The sequence below is a fragment of the Myotis yumanensis genome, unplaced genomic scaffold (genome assembly GCF_028538775.1).
Source record: "Myotis yumanensis isolate MYYU_CA2020_CCGP unplaced genomic scaffold, mMyoYum1.0.hap1 SCAF_4, whole genome shotgun sequence".
Taxonomy (NCBI): Eukaryota; Metazoa; Chordata; class Mammalia; order Chiroptera; family Vespertilionidae; genus Myotis; species Myotis yumanensis.
The window spans coordinates 66,761,783-66,776,627 of record NW_027223755.1 but is presented as its reverse complement, the minus strand read 5'-3'; the positions used below and the strand labels follow the sequence as shown (position 1 = coordinate 66,776,627).

Here is a 14,845-nt window from a genome sequence, read left to right as displayed (position 1 = left end):
GAAAAATGATGTAATGATTGTAGCTAAGAATCTATCACATACCATATATACAGAATTTGTATTCAAAACTTACAATTATTTTTTAATGATGGGGACTATAGAAAGGGTTAGAGATTTCTCATGTCTTATTTATATACATTAGCTAGGATTATCACCAGCCTATTTTCTTCCCTAGGCTACGTTATAGGAAATGATCCAAATGGATACAACCTTCCATAATGAGGTACCACTAGGAAGTGGTGGTATCAAACAAGAATGCACGTTTACCCTTCAGATTAAGGCTAGTGCATAATTGACCTAAAGGACAAGAAGTGCAAAAGTGGATCACCTGAAAGAAGACAGGGGAAAATCTGAAGGGCTTGATAAATACATCCCAGAAATGACTGCATGCTTACATGCTGCACTGTTTTGTTTTTTAACTTCTTGAAGGAACAGGTCAGGTGGTATGTAAGAATGCAGCATGTTTCTTCTGTAACCTCAAGCAAGGACATGAGGGCTTGGAAAAAAGCGCTGCTGCCTTGAGCTTCTCCGGGCTGGAGGCATGACTCTGGGTCATTCATAAACAGCAGAACCTAAGTTACCTGTATTTCCCTGGCGTGGTACACGATGATCAGACCGAGCAGAATGATCGTGGAGAGACTGATAAGGCATTTCAGAGCTAAGGAATACAGCGACGCCTGCAACACAGTCAGACAGAAGCACTTTTAAGAAAGAAGCACTTTCAACCAACCACCTAGGCCCCTGAGTGGTGAGGGGTTGGGAGGGTCAGTGAGTCCCCCACCAAGTGGGCCTGAACTCCCAGCTGGGTTTGGGGGACCCCTATCTTGGCTCTACGTTCTGTCACATCACTTAGCCTCAAAGGCAAGCGAGAGGGGAGGACAGCTGGGAAGGCGGGTGACCAGACAGCCAAGCAGCGGGGTCTCGCCGTCACAGACCCAAGTGCAGCTCCTAGCTCTAGGAACCGGAGAGGAAGTTACTCCTGAGTTTAAGCTCTCCGAGTTGAAAGGGCCTCCTAAATCCCGAGCACCAGAAGAGGAATAAAGCATGCTTTCCCACACACTCCTGGAACCACTTATTTAATCTACCCAAACGCGCTGGGCACTCACTGTCTCCAGAACTTTGCGCACGGAAAGGCTTCCTCTCCGGAGTTGCCTTGCGGACTAAGCGTGCGCTTCTGAGCCGCGTTCACTGTCCCAGCGGGCACTGCCCTCCGATTGTCCCGGGAAAGCTCGAAACTGGCAGGCGGGGAGTTCCCGCCAGTGCCAACCCCAACCACCTGGCATCCCGCTCTGCAGCCCCGGAAGGGTGGGCAGGGGTTCGAGCGCGTACCTTGTCGTAGGCGCCCCACGACAGCTCGGTCTCAATGACCATAACCACGATGCCGAACATGCCGAAGATGAGCGCGTAGTCACTGAGACGCTTGCGCTTCTCGAAGAGGGCACGCCGGTGGCCCAGCTTGTAGCCGATGTTCTGGTTCTTCTTCTTGCTAGACTTGGTGCCACTGCTGCTGCCATGCCCGCTGCCGCTGCCGCCGCCGCCTCCAGTGCTGCCTCCGCCGCCGGTTCCATAGAGCGCCAGGTTATTGGAGTTGTTGTGCTCCGGCTTTGACACAACGATCTCGGGGGCTGAGGACGAAGCTGCAGCGGCGACTGCAGACGGAGAGGACGCGCCGCCACCTCCTCCGACGGACGCGGGTGGCTGGAGGGGCTGTGCCTCCGAGTCCATCTCGTGCAGGTTTCGGCGGGACGCGCTCAAGTTGCTCAGCGGACGCATGACGCCCCCGTTGTACCTGCAGCTGCTCATGGCTATTTCGGTGAAGGGGTTGCTCTCGCGGCGTGCCTGGGACTGGTGGTGCTGGTGGTGCGCCAAGTGGGGGTGGTGGTGGTGGTGCGAGAGCGGGGGCCCGGAGCCCAGGCTGCCGAGGCTGCCCGTGGGGCTGGCGGCGGGCTGCAGGCTGTGGCACTGGTGGTACAGGGAGGCGGACGCGGGCTGCTGCGCGTACTGCTGCCGGAGCGCACTGGCATGGCTGGACGGAGTCAGCTCGCTCACATTGAGCTGGCTGCCCCGGCGCGACGAGCAGCAGCAGCACGACGAGCCCGACAGCGGCGAGGAGGTGCGGGTCCGGAAGGCGCCGCCGGGCGAGGAGGTGCGGAGCAGAAGGGACAGGTTATCCCCCGCCCCCGCCCCCGCCCCGGGGGCACCGGAGGAGGCGCAGCTGTTGCACCGGAGGCATGGGCTGCTGCCGCCGCTACCCGGCTGCTGGTGCGCGAGGTGCGGGTGGTGGTGTGCGTGCGGGAGGGACGCGAAGGGCGGGCACGGCTTGTCCTGGCTCTGTTGCTGCTGCTGGCAATGCAGGTGTGAGGAGCGCGGCGGCGGCGGCTGCTCTGAGAAGAAGCCGCGCTGAAACTGCAATGGGGTTTCCATGTCAGGGCTATTAAAGCTGCAGGGAGACCAGGCGGTGGTGCACCCTGCGCAATGCGTTATGGTCGGGAGCGGGGACTCCTGCTGCTGGTGCGAGGAAGGGCCCATGCCGGCTCCGGTAGAATCCAGGCGGCGAGTCCGATTGGTTGGGCGCACCAAAACAATGGGCATGACATCACCTGCGGGGACCAAGACTGAGTTTGCGGCGTGCGACTCAGGGGAGCGTGTGTGTGTGAGAGAGGGAAAATAGGGAGAGGGATCTGCAGGGTGAAAATCCAAGGGTGCGCAGGACAAGGTGAGGGCGAGGATTCCACCTGCCGATTGGGAGCGCCTGTGAGCACCGCTAAGGATGGGGAGCCCCCAGGCAGTGCAGCCAGGCTGCAGGGGTAGGAGAAAAGAAAGGGTGTCCCTTCCTTCTTTCCGTGTCGCGCCCCCCTCTCCCCCACCTAACTACTGCCGGACGTGCAGTCTAGATCACCTGCGCCGGGTACTGCAGCACGTTGGGCCACCCGGCAAAGGGTCAGGCGCAGGGACAGTGCGGAGCCGGCCACTCCTCCGCCGCCAGGCACGCCTCCAAGGGCTGCAGAACAGCAGCCCCCCGCTCCACACCCACGTCTCCCCAATTGTCCTGCAGAGAGTGGGCTTCGGCTGCCAGCCAGATAACTGTGGGGGGCCCGCTTTGGAGAGAAAAAGTTTGGCGACTGGCTACACGAGGGCTCGGGAATAACCACGGGGCCTGAGCCTAGGTTTGTCCTTAAAATCAGCGCGGATCTCTCCCGGCCGCTCAGCGCCAGTGCCCGGGAGTCGGGATTGGTTGCGCGGAGCTCTCGCCCTAGCGTTCTGCGGCGCGGATAGGGTTAACCGTCTGACACACGGGCCCGAGGAGGATGGGGGCGGGGCCGGAGAGGGGGATCCCCGCCATCCGCGGGAGGAGCCCGCACGGGCTTCCCGGGTCCCCCTGGCGGGGGCGGAGGGCTTTCCCCTCTACCGCCTGCTCACATTTGCGCCTTCTGCGGAACATGAGGGGCTGGCGCCCCCGACCGCCGGGTCCCGGGCTCTCGCGCTCAGGCCCTCTGGCCACCCCAGTGGGTAAATCCGTGGGTTTCTTCGGCCGTGGAAAGGGGGCTTGCTCGAGGGTCTGGGGGGCTGCTCAGCGACCGCCGGCCGCCAGCTCCTCCTCTGTTCCTCTTCCTCCTCCCCACCTGCAGCACAGACACAAAGCAAAGGCGGGTCACCTATGCGCAAACACCGAGCATCTTACTTGCCAAGCCCGGACTGCTGCGGCGGGCGAGAGAGGGGCCTGGCGCGGGCTGATTCTCGCCGGTAGTCAGAGCTTGGCTGGGAAATTACTAATAATGATAACTCGGGCCGAATAATAGCTGTCCGAGGACAGTGCTGGATTTTTGCTAGAGCTAGGTATAATTATTTTACTCCCCAGTAGACCAATAAAAATAGCATTTTGTGTTTCACAAATTCCCTGTGATGTGTCCTTCTCTTAAGCAGTGTACCAGAACAAAGCAGTAGCGGACCCTTTCGAGGATTCTTTGTTACTGCTCCATCTTAAGTCTTTATCGTTTGTATTTCTTTGTAACTTGAAATTTTCGTCTCCTCCACCCAAATGAAAGAACTCAGCCAGATGAATATTTATTTCCATTTTTTAAGTGTGATTTTAAAGCATGATTTTTATGCTAAAGATGATAATGAATTAGATACACCAAGAAATTAGAGTGAAAGCAGATCACCCTCATTAGGTAACCATTCTCAGCTGGATCCAATTTCCTGATATTCTACTCGCACTGCACCTGCCGTGTGTGTGTGTGTGTGTGTGTGTGTGTGTGTGTGTGTGTGTTTTCAGTGCCATGGAGTGAATAATTCATTTTAGGGTATCCTTTGGACATGGCTTAAACAATTTTAATTTTTGTACGTGCAAGTAAAAACATCCAGAAGAAAGGGGGGGGGGGGGGTTGCTTTTAGTTCCACAGTCCTCAACTTGACATAATGAATAGTGTCAGAACTTGCATTTCTCAATAGTCAAGACTAGAATTCGTACGGCTAAAAATTGGAGACAGCGTTTCATTTTTATAATCTATTAGCATTTTTGGCAGTTTAATAGAACTTGTTTGGAATTATGAAGCTCATTGAATCTTTGGGGTGGCTGAGTAGATACTGCATGGTGAGAATGACTACTAACAATTCTTAAAAAAGGAAAAGAAGACAATTCTAATGAATAATTTGGAATTACAATTAAAACTTCTAAATAAAAGTTATTCACCTGGTGTGAAACAAAATCCAACTCAAGCACAATATTCATCACATTTATTTTCACTTTGTAACAAATTATACAGCTGCCTTCTAATTGCTCTATGATGCTGATTGAGTGAAGAAGTTTGATTTATCCTTACAAATCTAAATACTTCAAAGAAATGTTTTCATGAAAATTAATTAGCTTTTCATAAATTTAGATGGAAAATTTACATAGACCACCCCCAAAATATGTAAATATTGTTACCAGTATTACATTAGATATGTTTCTAGAGTTAATAAAATATTCTAAGAAAGGTAATGGCTGCACCCTCTTTTGAACTGACTTTCTCAATTAGCAAAGTCAAGGCTTTCAAAGAGGTTCCATAAACAAAATAACGGAAAAATATTGTATCATTTTCCATGTATATTTCCATGCCTTAGTATGGCAATAGGTGCAATGCCATTAATCATGTAGAAACAAAGAGTGTTTACTGAGATTCATGGCATTATGTGTGGATTCCCATTGCTCAGAAAGGGGGCGCAGGGGAAGGATGGAATGCACAAGGTAAGGAAGAAATAGAGATTTGCACCACAGCTTGAGGAACTGTCAGAATAGCAAAACTCAGATTAACAATGCTCCCACCTAGTCAATATTTTTAAAAAGCTCATGAAGTAATAATGTGAAACCCACTGTGATTGGAGGGGGAGAAAAGTCCATCAGATATTTATCTTTCTGTTTCCAGGAATCATCTGATCACACACACTCAAAAAATCATCTTGCTAATAGATGTCTGCATTTGGGGATTTTGATAACCCTCTATTAGTATGATGATGAAAAATCACAAGATGTCCCAGCAGCCGAGCCAGCATGGCTCAGTGGTTGGGCATTGACCTATGAACCAGAAAGTCATGGATCAATTCCTGGTTAGGGCATACACCCGGGTTGCAGGCTCGATCCCCAGAGTGGGGCATGCAGGAGCCTGCCAATCAATGATTCCCTCTCATCATTGATCTTTCTCCCTCTCCCTTCCTTTCTGGAATCAATAAAAATATATTTTTGAAAAAGATGTCCTAGCAATTTTGTTTCATTTTTTGTCTGAATCCTTCTGACTTTATTGTTTGAGGCATCTTACACTATTGGGTTATGACATGGGACACACTTAAGAGGTTCTTGTTTTCATCATTCTTCTTTATAAAATTAACAAATGAATTTTAAGCTAAGATATAAACATTTAAAATATATATACTATATGTATACTGTAATCTTGCTTTTCCCCCCATATAGGATTGCAGAAATACATGTAATATGTAAAGTTAAGTAATCAGAACAACAAAGACAATATTCTTTCATGTGGATAGTGCCTAGCACATAGTAGATACTCATTTATATTTGTGAGATTGAGGAGGCAAGGAGAGAGGGAGAAAATGAAGAAGCGTTGAAGGAAAGGTCACAAAACAACGGCCCACAACCTCCAATGATAAGCTTTTGGGAAATTACATTTGCTTCTTTTTCTGCCAGTAAGATATATAAGTTGTGAACTTTCTCTAGTTTAACACCAGAGGTCCTACTCATCCATGAAATGCATTTCAAATCTAATCAATTAAATACCTTTCCACCAGCATAGTTATTTTGTAAAAATTGTCTATTTTTTCCTTATATATGAGAATAATTGCTTTCCCATATTTGTTGTATTTCAAGATTGTGAATATGCAAACACACATAAGACCCCCCCTCCCCCCCCCCACACACACACATACTTAACAGTCTTAGAATAATAATTTTCCCAGACCTCAGCGACTTGGGGGAAAAACTGGTTGTTTGCACTCTGGTTCCTTATTTTATTCAGATTTATATTATGCCATTATTTATAATTCTCCTATTCATAGTATTTATCTGTCGGTGTTCCCTCTCTTTGTTGTTCCTTAAAAAGCAGGACTCTCTTGAATTTAGATGTTTCAGATCTATATCCAAAGGCAGCCAGAGCAGTAGAGGCAGGGGTCCAGGGCATCTGTGCCCCACACTGCGTGGTGAGGGAAACAAAATAAATGTTCTCCTGAGATTTTCTTTTTTCTTTGCCTAGGTGAGTAAATTATTTGGTGGTGCAAACACAGACATTGTGATAAGATTCAGCCTCTCTGGACTTAGCTGGCTTAGCAGCAAATGCAAATGGGAGTCAGGGCACTATCGGAGTTGTTTTCTTAGCTAAATTTCCTGGAGCAGGACAATTTTTAAAAAGTCATAAAACAGCTGTTATTTTTAAACCACATATTGCCCTAGCTTCATACAAAATTTACTACATTTAAAGAAAACAGAACAATATTTATTATGTGTATTCTCTATTCTTCTGCATTGTGATTAGAAAGTATCAAGACCTGAATAAGAGTATTGATGATAGTCTTGTTATTTTTAGTAATACGACTATTATTCAGGGACTACTTATCATGTTGGGGCCTATTCACTAACTTCATTAACTTTCCAAATGTATCTACTCTCATTCTTGTCCCCTATTCCCTGCTAACTAGAGTGTTTATAAAAGTCTCAGCAGTGCTAGAAGAAAAAAAAAAAAGAGAAACTCTACTAGTTTTGCTAGTAGAATTGACCTGTTATGTAATTAAATAGGTGAATAGGTTGAGATTATTGACTATGATGTCTTTTAAAAACAGTCTGTGGCTTTGGTAAACAAATATCCCTTGGCACTTAGAAACACACATCCAAATCTAGAAAGTCATAAAAAAATTACTGGACAGCACATTGTAGTTTATAAAGCGGTTTCTCATGTGTTATTTTATTTGAATCTCATTAAGAACTCTTATGAGAGGTAGGGAAAGGTGTTATTATCATCTTCATCTTATAGGTCATGATAACACTTGAGATGTACTGCCTGAGCTGCCCCAGATCACATAGCTAGTGAGTAGCAGAGAACAGCCAGACTTCAAACATGGTCTTCTGATTCTGTCTGGCGAGTCTGTTTAACATTCTCTTAGCCTTTCCTTCATACAAGAATAACCTATTACTCTATCAACTCCTACAGGCTTGCACTTTACTGATAGGCCAGGAATGGACAATAGTGACTTAACATGACCATTCACTGGGTTTGAATAGCCTAACTGACATTTCCTCACTGGCTCGATTGGGATTCTGTGATCCTTAACTATTGTTGACTTCATTTGAAGAGTAGAATAATATATAAGATCTAATACAAGTGTGGATGAAATGGCAGGAATGTAATCATGCAGGCCCAAGGTGCCTAATTAAAAAGTATTTTTAGAAAAACATATCCTGGTCTATTCATACACAGTATTCTGTCTACTCTGCTGGCAGCTTATGCATTCCTTATTTTTGGCAACATCCATAATATAAGTTGAAGGCCAACGATGTGTACATATTGACACATGCAATGTCCATTTTGTCTTTTTATATAATAAGGGAGAAGGAACAGACTCAAGCTCCCTGCCCCGGGGCTTAGAGGAACGTGTTTACAGGCCTACAGGGATCCGGCCCGCCTCCCTGGTCTCTGTGCCCTGGAAGAGCTGTCCTCTTGGTGTTGTTGTTTCTCCCCATATTCCAAGAAAGGAAGGCAGGCTGTGTGCCATAAAGAGAGAGGGACCCCTGTGTCTCACAGCTGGGGTCAAGAGTTAACATGTGGGGCCAAAGATATGCAAATCCATCCCTAAATAATGAGGTCATATCGACCACATGGTGATTCCAAAAGTCCATGGTTGCTCAAAACTAAAATATAATGAGGCCACAAAAGTTTTCGAAGCTATATTTCCCCCCTGAAATCCAATATATTTTCCCAACATTGTTTTCTTCTCTTTTAGGATTAGGATACACTATTCATTCTCTCTATTTTTTTTTTTTCCTTTTCTTGTTAATTCTATTCCCATGTCTTATTCATCAGTTCATTATATTTCCCTTTTTCTTTTCCACTTCTTGCCAAACAGGCTCAGGAAATCTATCACCCTTTGTTTATCTTTATCTTATTTTCTCTCTATCTGAAACTATTTGTAAGACCCCATCCCCAAATAATTGTCTTAGGGCAAGGAGAGTTGGTGCCTACTCATAGAAAGAGAAAGAGCCACAATTTTCTAATTTGAATTAAACATAGCAGTGTCATCAGCAACAAAACATTCTAAATGCTGATAGTATTTTAGGGCTGTAAAACTCAGCACATTTTCTATACCATTTTAATTAATTTTTTAAAATTTTTTATTAGTTAAGGTATTACAAATGTGTCCTCATCCCCCCATTAACCCCCATACCATTTTAATTATTAATGTACAATAATTATTCATATCTACAAAATGATATAAATAATACATCATATTAGGAAAAACACACAACAGACATATACTAGACAAACATGACAAAAACTCAATATTTGACACAGTGTTTTGCCCTTGCTACATGTTTAATTAGTTAAAACTATTAGATACTTTCATTCACAAGCCAAGTTCTCTTAACAAGGGGTATTTCTAGGTTCCTATAACTGAAAATATAATTAGGGAAGACTTCAGTGCTGATTGATTCAAATGTTAAGACACCATCAACATTCCAACACTTTCCTTGGATCTCTTCCCATCATTATCCTCCTTTATACATATTGGCTTAATCCTCATGTTATTTTACCTTAAGGTAGGAAAAATGACTCAGGCACTTCTAGGCTTCTTAAGCACACTCCTATCATTCAGAGGGAAGCAGATCATCCAGCCTCAAACCAGCTAGGTTAACATACTAAGCCCTGAACCATACTTAAAGTATGGTTAAAGGGGGGTATAATAGGAATGGCGCATCGAACAAAGAATACTGATAAAGAGATATAAATTATTTAAAAGAATCAAATGAAAATTCTGGAGTTGAAAAATATAGTATCCAAAAAGAAAAATTCACTAGAGGATCTCAATAGTAGATTTGAGCTGAAAGGAAAACAAATCACTGACCTTGAGGACATCAAAAGAAAACCACAGATGGACATAATTTATGAATATGGATGCAAAAATCCTCAACAAAATATAATCAAACTGGATACATCAATATATAAAAAAGTATTATATATATATATAAATATATATATATATATCAAGTGGGGTTTATCATAGGAATGTAAGGTTAGTTTATCATCAAAATTCAATTTGTGTAATATAGCATGCCAACAGAATAAAAGACAAAACCATATAATCATCTTGATAGACAGAAAAAAACACTTGACAAAATGCAAAACCCTTTTATGATAAACATAGCCAACCAACTAGAAATAAAAGGCTATTTTCTCAAAACTATAAAAGGCATCTATGAAAAATTCACTGCTAATATCGTAGTTACTGGTGAAAGGCTAAGCTTCCCTCCTAAGATCAGAACCAAGACAATATCTGATCTGTCTGCTTTCATTAAATATTGTACTGAAAGTTCTAGCCAGTGAATTAGGCAAGCAAAGGAAATAAAAGGCACCCAGAGGGAAAGAAAGAGGTAAAACTATCTGTATTCACAGATGACATGATTTTGTGTAAAGAAAACTCCTAAGGAACCCACTAAAATTTTATTAGAACTAATAAGTTCAGCAGATTTCTGGATATAATATTAATATTTAAAATCAACTGTATTTCTCTACACTAGCAATGAGTAATTGAAAATGAAATTTAAAAACAGTTTAATGTGCAACTAATAAAAATATTTAGAAATGCATCAACAAAAGAGCAAAACTTTTACACAAACTAACAAATATTGTTGGAAGAAACTAAATAAGTCCTAAATAAGTGGAGAGACATGCTATATTCCTGAATTAGGAGATTTAATATTATTAATCTACTGATTCAGTCAAATTCTTATCAAGATCCTAGTTGACTTTTTTAAGAAATTGACAAACTGATCCTAAAATTCACATGGAAATGCAAGTAGCCCAGAATAGAAAACAATCTTGAAGTATAGAAACAAATTTTAATTACTCACATTTGTTAAATAAAATCTTCCTACAAAGCTATAGTAATCAAGATAGTGAGTAATAGAGCTCCTAGGAGCCTGTATTGTGAGATGCCTTATAGAACATGCTTTCTGGGCAAAGTGACCCTAACAATTAGAAGAATTCCAGGTACCTAGTAGGTGCTACATAATGTTGATAGACCTGAATACACGCCTCATGAATAGTTTACTCATAATAGATACTGATTTTTTTTCTGAAAGACATCCTAGCTCTTTTGAATATACAAGCTGCTTGATCTCAGCATGTTTGTTAAAATGAAAGGTGGGGTAGTCTAAAATCCTTGTGTTATGGCAGATAACTTGACAAGTGTCAACTTTACCCATGTCTATGCTATAGACATTACAATAAAAAGTTATTTCTACATTTTTTAAAAGTGTGTAATGGAATAAGAATAGATATAGAGATCAATGGAACAGAATTGACAGTCTAGAAATAAGCCTTTACATTTATGGTCAATTGATTTTTAATACAGGTGCCAAGATAAGTCAATGAGGATAAGATAGTTTTTTCAACAATGGTGCTAGGAAAACTGGATATCCACATGTAAAAAACTAACTTGGGCCCCTTCCTTACAGCAAACACAAAAATTAATTCTGAATGGATTAAACACCTAAATGTGAAAACAAACAAACAAAACAAAACAAAAACACACTGTGAAACTATTTTTAAAAAGCATAGGTGTGTCATGACTTTGGATTAAGCAATACTTTCTTAGACATGACACTAAACACATAAGTTGTAAAAGAAAATAGCTACACTGGACTTCATCAAAATTAAAACTTTGGTGTTTCAAAGCACTTCAACATGAGAGTGAAAAGACAATCTAGAGTGTAAAAATAAATTTGCAAATCATAGCATTCTCGGAAGATGACTGATAATGGTTACTCATGGCCAGTAATTGTCTGAATGAATACCTTCGCTCTCTCACCCTTTTGTAGCTCAGACATATACTTACAACACGGTGAGACTGAAGCCTTTTTAAGAGGTTATCAGTGGCAGTTTTGGAAGTACTAAGTATGCTCTCATTTTGAGGATTGGCAACGAGCGTGCACTCCACAGCCAGCCTGCAGCATGTGGTCCGGCTACCTGGAGCACGCATCTTGAAGGACTCAGCAACCAAGGAGGCATAGCACAAGGGGGGCACCCTGTGGGTGGCCGGACACTTATTTGATATTGACAAGTGACAGTAGCACTGGAATCACACTCATGCTCACTTCAAAAGAGAGACCAGGCAAGTCAGAGGCCCTGTTAGGAAGGCAGGGCCTACAGCTCCAAACCCTCTCACAGATGTTTATCTAAGGGGGTGTGGAGGTGGGTATTGTATCAGAGGAAAGCAAAACTCCTGACCACTTCCCATTCTTACACAATGAAATAATTTACTCATGGAGCTTTTTAGCCAAGATAAAAGTCATGTTTTGTTTAAATTTATTAAGTACTTTGCTAAGAGTAAAAAACTTCTTTGTTTTTTCAATTTTTTAGTAGTCCCATAGACAATGGAAGAAAGATGTAGAAAAAGAACACTCTGTTCTGGAAGATAAATTACATGACGTGTACCAACCTATTGAAATCAGATTAAGCAAAAAAAGTATGTTCTCAGTTATTAAAGGGCGTTCCAAGATAAAGGACTCTTAGGTTTCCTGTTCTAGATTTTTGTCTTTTGCTTATCCCCAGATCAGGGCTCTGGAGAACAACAGAGAGAAGGCGGTCTTGAAACGGCTTTTGCTACAACTGGTGCAATGGGACTTAAGGGATGGAGGACTACTTTCCCCGTAGCAGGCCTGAGAGTTGACCTTGTGTGTTAGAGCTCCATGCAGAGGGATGGGAGGAGAAGTTAACCTCATAGGGATTCACATAAGACAGGGGCAAGAAAGGGCCTTTCACTTCTCCTGTGTCCCTCTCTTTGACAAGTTGCACAGAAAGTAGCTTAAGTTTATGTCTCAGGCTTATAGTCCTCAGGAGGCTCTTATGATCTAGTTGCTTTTTTTTTTCTTGAGAGGAATCTCTGGATTTTCCTAGGAAGCAGCCTTCATTCTCCCAGGCTTAAGGAGATTCTTGGTTTCCCAGTTGTTAGGACAGGTCAGGGAATGAAAGAAGGATGAAGTCTTTCAGATAAGTAACTAGAGAGAGCCCAGTTATCAGCAGACTGGAAGAGGAACTAGACAAGAAGAGGAAACGTCAGGGTACACTTGAACATATCAATGGCTATAACACAGATCACGTCCTCAAGAAGTTCAAAGGACAAGGCACTTTGTTTCTTTCTCATTCAATTTCTAAAATCTGGGAAAATTACCTCAAATAGATGTTCTGAGTCTTCTTCATGTGGCTGCTCTGACTAATCCTTAAAAATACAACTCACTGTATGTGTTAGGTTTGATCAAATAATTGAATGAATACCCTCTCCCCTGGGAACTAACCTTTAGGCCACTTCACAACGGATATTCCACTTGCTTAGACCACATTCCACTTGCTAAGACCATTATCTCTCCCTTTTGGACTTTCCCAGAATCCAGACCTGCACAGAGAATTCTCTGCACAGAAAAAGCCCGCCTAGAATCCTTTAAAAACCTGACTCCCCGTCTTTGGGGGCTGGTGCCATTTTGGGGCTCAGCCCATCTGCTATCCAGATGACCTAATAAATTTATAATCCCTTACCACTTTGGCCTCGTGTGTTCCTCCTTCAGCAACCCTAACAGTAAGAAGCAAAACTAGAGAAGTATGGGAAAATGTAAAGGAGATATAGTTTTATGAGCTTAAGATGGAGAAGATTTTCCTAAGTAATTGACTAAACTCAACAGACATAAAGGAAAAGACAGCTGATTTGATCTTATGTCAGGATAAAACATCCTCAGGAACCAAAAACAAAAAGACAAGTGCCATATTTAACAGACCAAGGATTAATATCAAGCATGTTTTTAAAAAAGTCTAAGAAATTAAGAGTAAAATTAAAAAAAAAAATGGATGGAGGAATAATAAAAGGATACAAACAAACAATTTTTAAAAAGATGAGCCCTAGCAGGTTTGGCTCAGTGGATAGAGCATCAGCCTGTGAATTGAAAGGTCCCAGGTTCAATTCTGATCAAGGGCACATGCCCAGGTTGTGGGCTCAATCCCAAGTGGGGGGCTTGCAGGAGGCAGCCGATCAATGATTCTCTCTCATCATTGATGTTTCTATATCTTTCTCCCTCTTCCTTCCTCTCTGAAATCAATAAAAACATATTTAAAAAATAAAAAAAGATGAAATACAAATGGTCAAAGAAAACCTGAATAATCAAGGAAATGCAAACTAAAATAATTTTTTTCTATCAGATTGAATGATGATACAATATAATGCATTGGTGAGGCTGCAAGAAATCAGCTTTCTCATAGACCATAGATAGGAGTATACATTGGTAAAGCCTAGTTTGTAACATCAAAATGTTAAATATACAACTTTTCACTTAATAAGTCCACTAATAGAAATTTATTCTTTAAAAATATTTTCATGCATATATTTGTAACGATCTTCACTGTAGCATGATACAGTGCAGAAAAAAAGAATAAAATAAATTCCCATTAAAAAGTATCCTACAATAATTTTTTAAAGGATGACTAGGACATATATGTAAAGAATTGGAATGACCAAAATTTATCATTAGTTTAAGCCAAGTGACAAAACCATTCATACAGCATTCATACAAATAAAAATTATGTGCTTCAATTTGTATATAAAGTTATAGGAAGGAGACTATCAGGTTGATAATGGTAAGTACTGAGAAGTGGATGTGGCGGTGGACATGAAGGACAGCTTTTAGCTGTTGCTTGTGGGGCGAGACTTGAATAAATACATTTTTAAAATACAGTGGAAGGGAGGGGGGAAAAACATAAGACTCAGGCATGCGAACCTACTCTGAGCCTTTTCTTGATCTCTTACATGCCCCGTTCTGTATTTTCCAGCTTCTAACCAATGGTTCCTCATGCCCACTAGCATCAGGCACAGGGGGGATGTGCAATAGGTGTTTGTTGAATTAAAGTTAAATAAATAAGAAGTTGTTGCTTTAGGCAAAAAGAAAAACCTAGAGGCTATACAAACTTCCAAAGAATCAAAGTCTTGTTACTTTATTTATTGATATATTGAGTAAAGTACTGAACTCATAGATATGGACTTACTTTTTCTTTTTGCTTTATGGAAATGTAACCATACTGTGGTCTTTCTTCAAGGTTAT

General features: G+C 42.3%; 1 protein-coding gene across 2 annotated transcripts in view; it reads right to left on the bottom strand.

The window, feature by feature from the left end:
* Positions 1–14,845, bottom strand: part of KCNN2 (potassium calcium-activated channel subfamily N member 2) — a 356,145-nt gene that overhangs the window by 140,539 nt on the left and 200,761 nt on the right. For both annotated transcript variants that reach the window (XM_070412476.1, XM_070412475.1), the window contains 3 exons: positions 3,421–3,623; positions 1,330–2,600; positions 582–677 (listed from right to left, as the gene is read on the bottom strand). In XM_070412476.1, coding sequence (XP_070268577.1) covers positions 582–677; positions 1,330–2,600; positions 3,421–3,442 — 1,389 coding nt within the window. In that variant the 5' untranslated portion in view covers positions 3,443–3,623. The remainder of the gene's footprint in view (positions 1–581; positions 678–1,329; positions 2,601–3,420; positions 3,624–14,845) is intronic.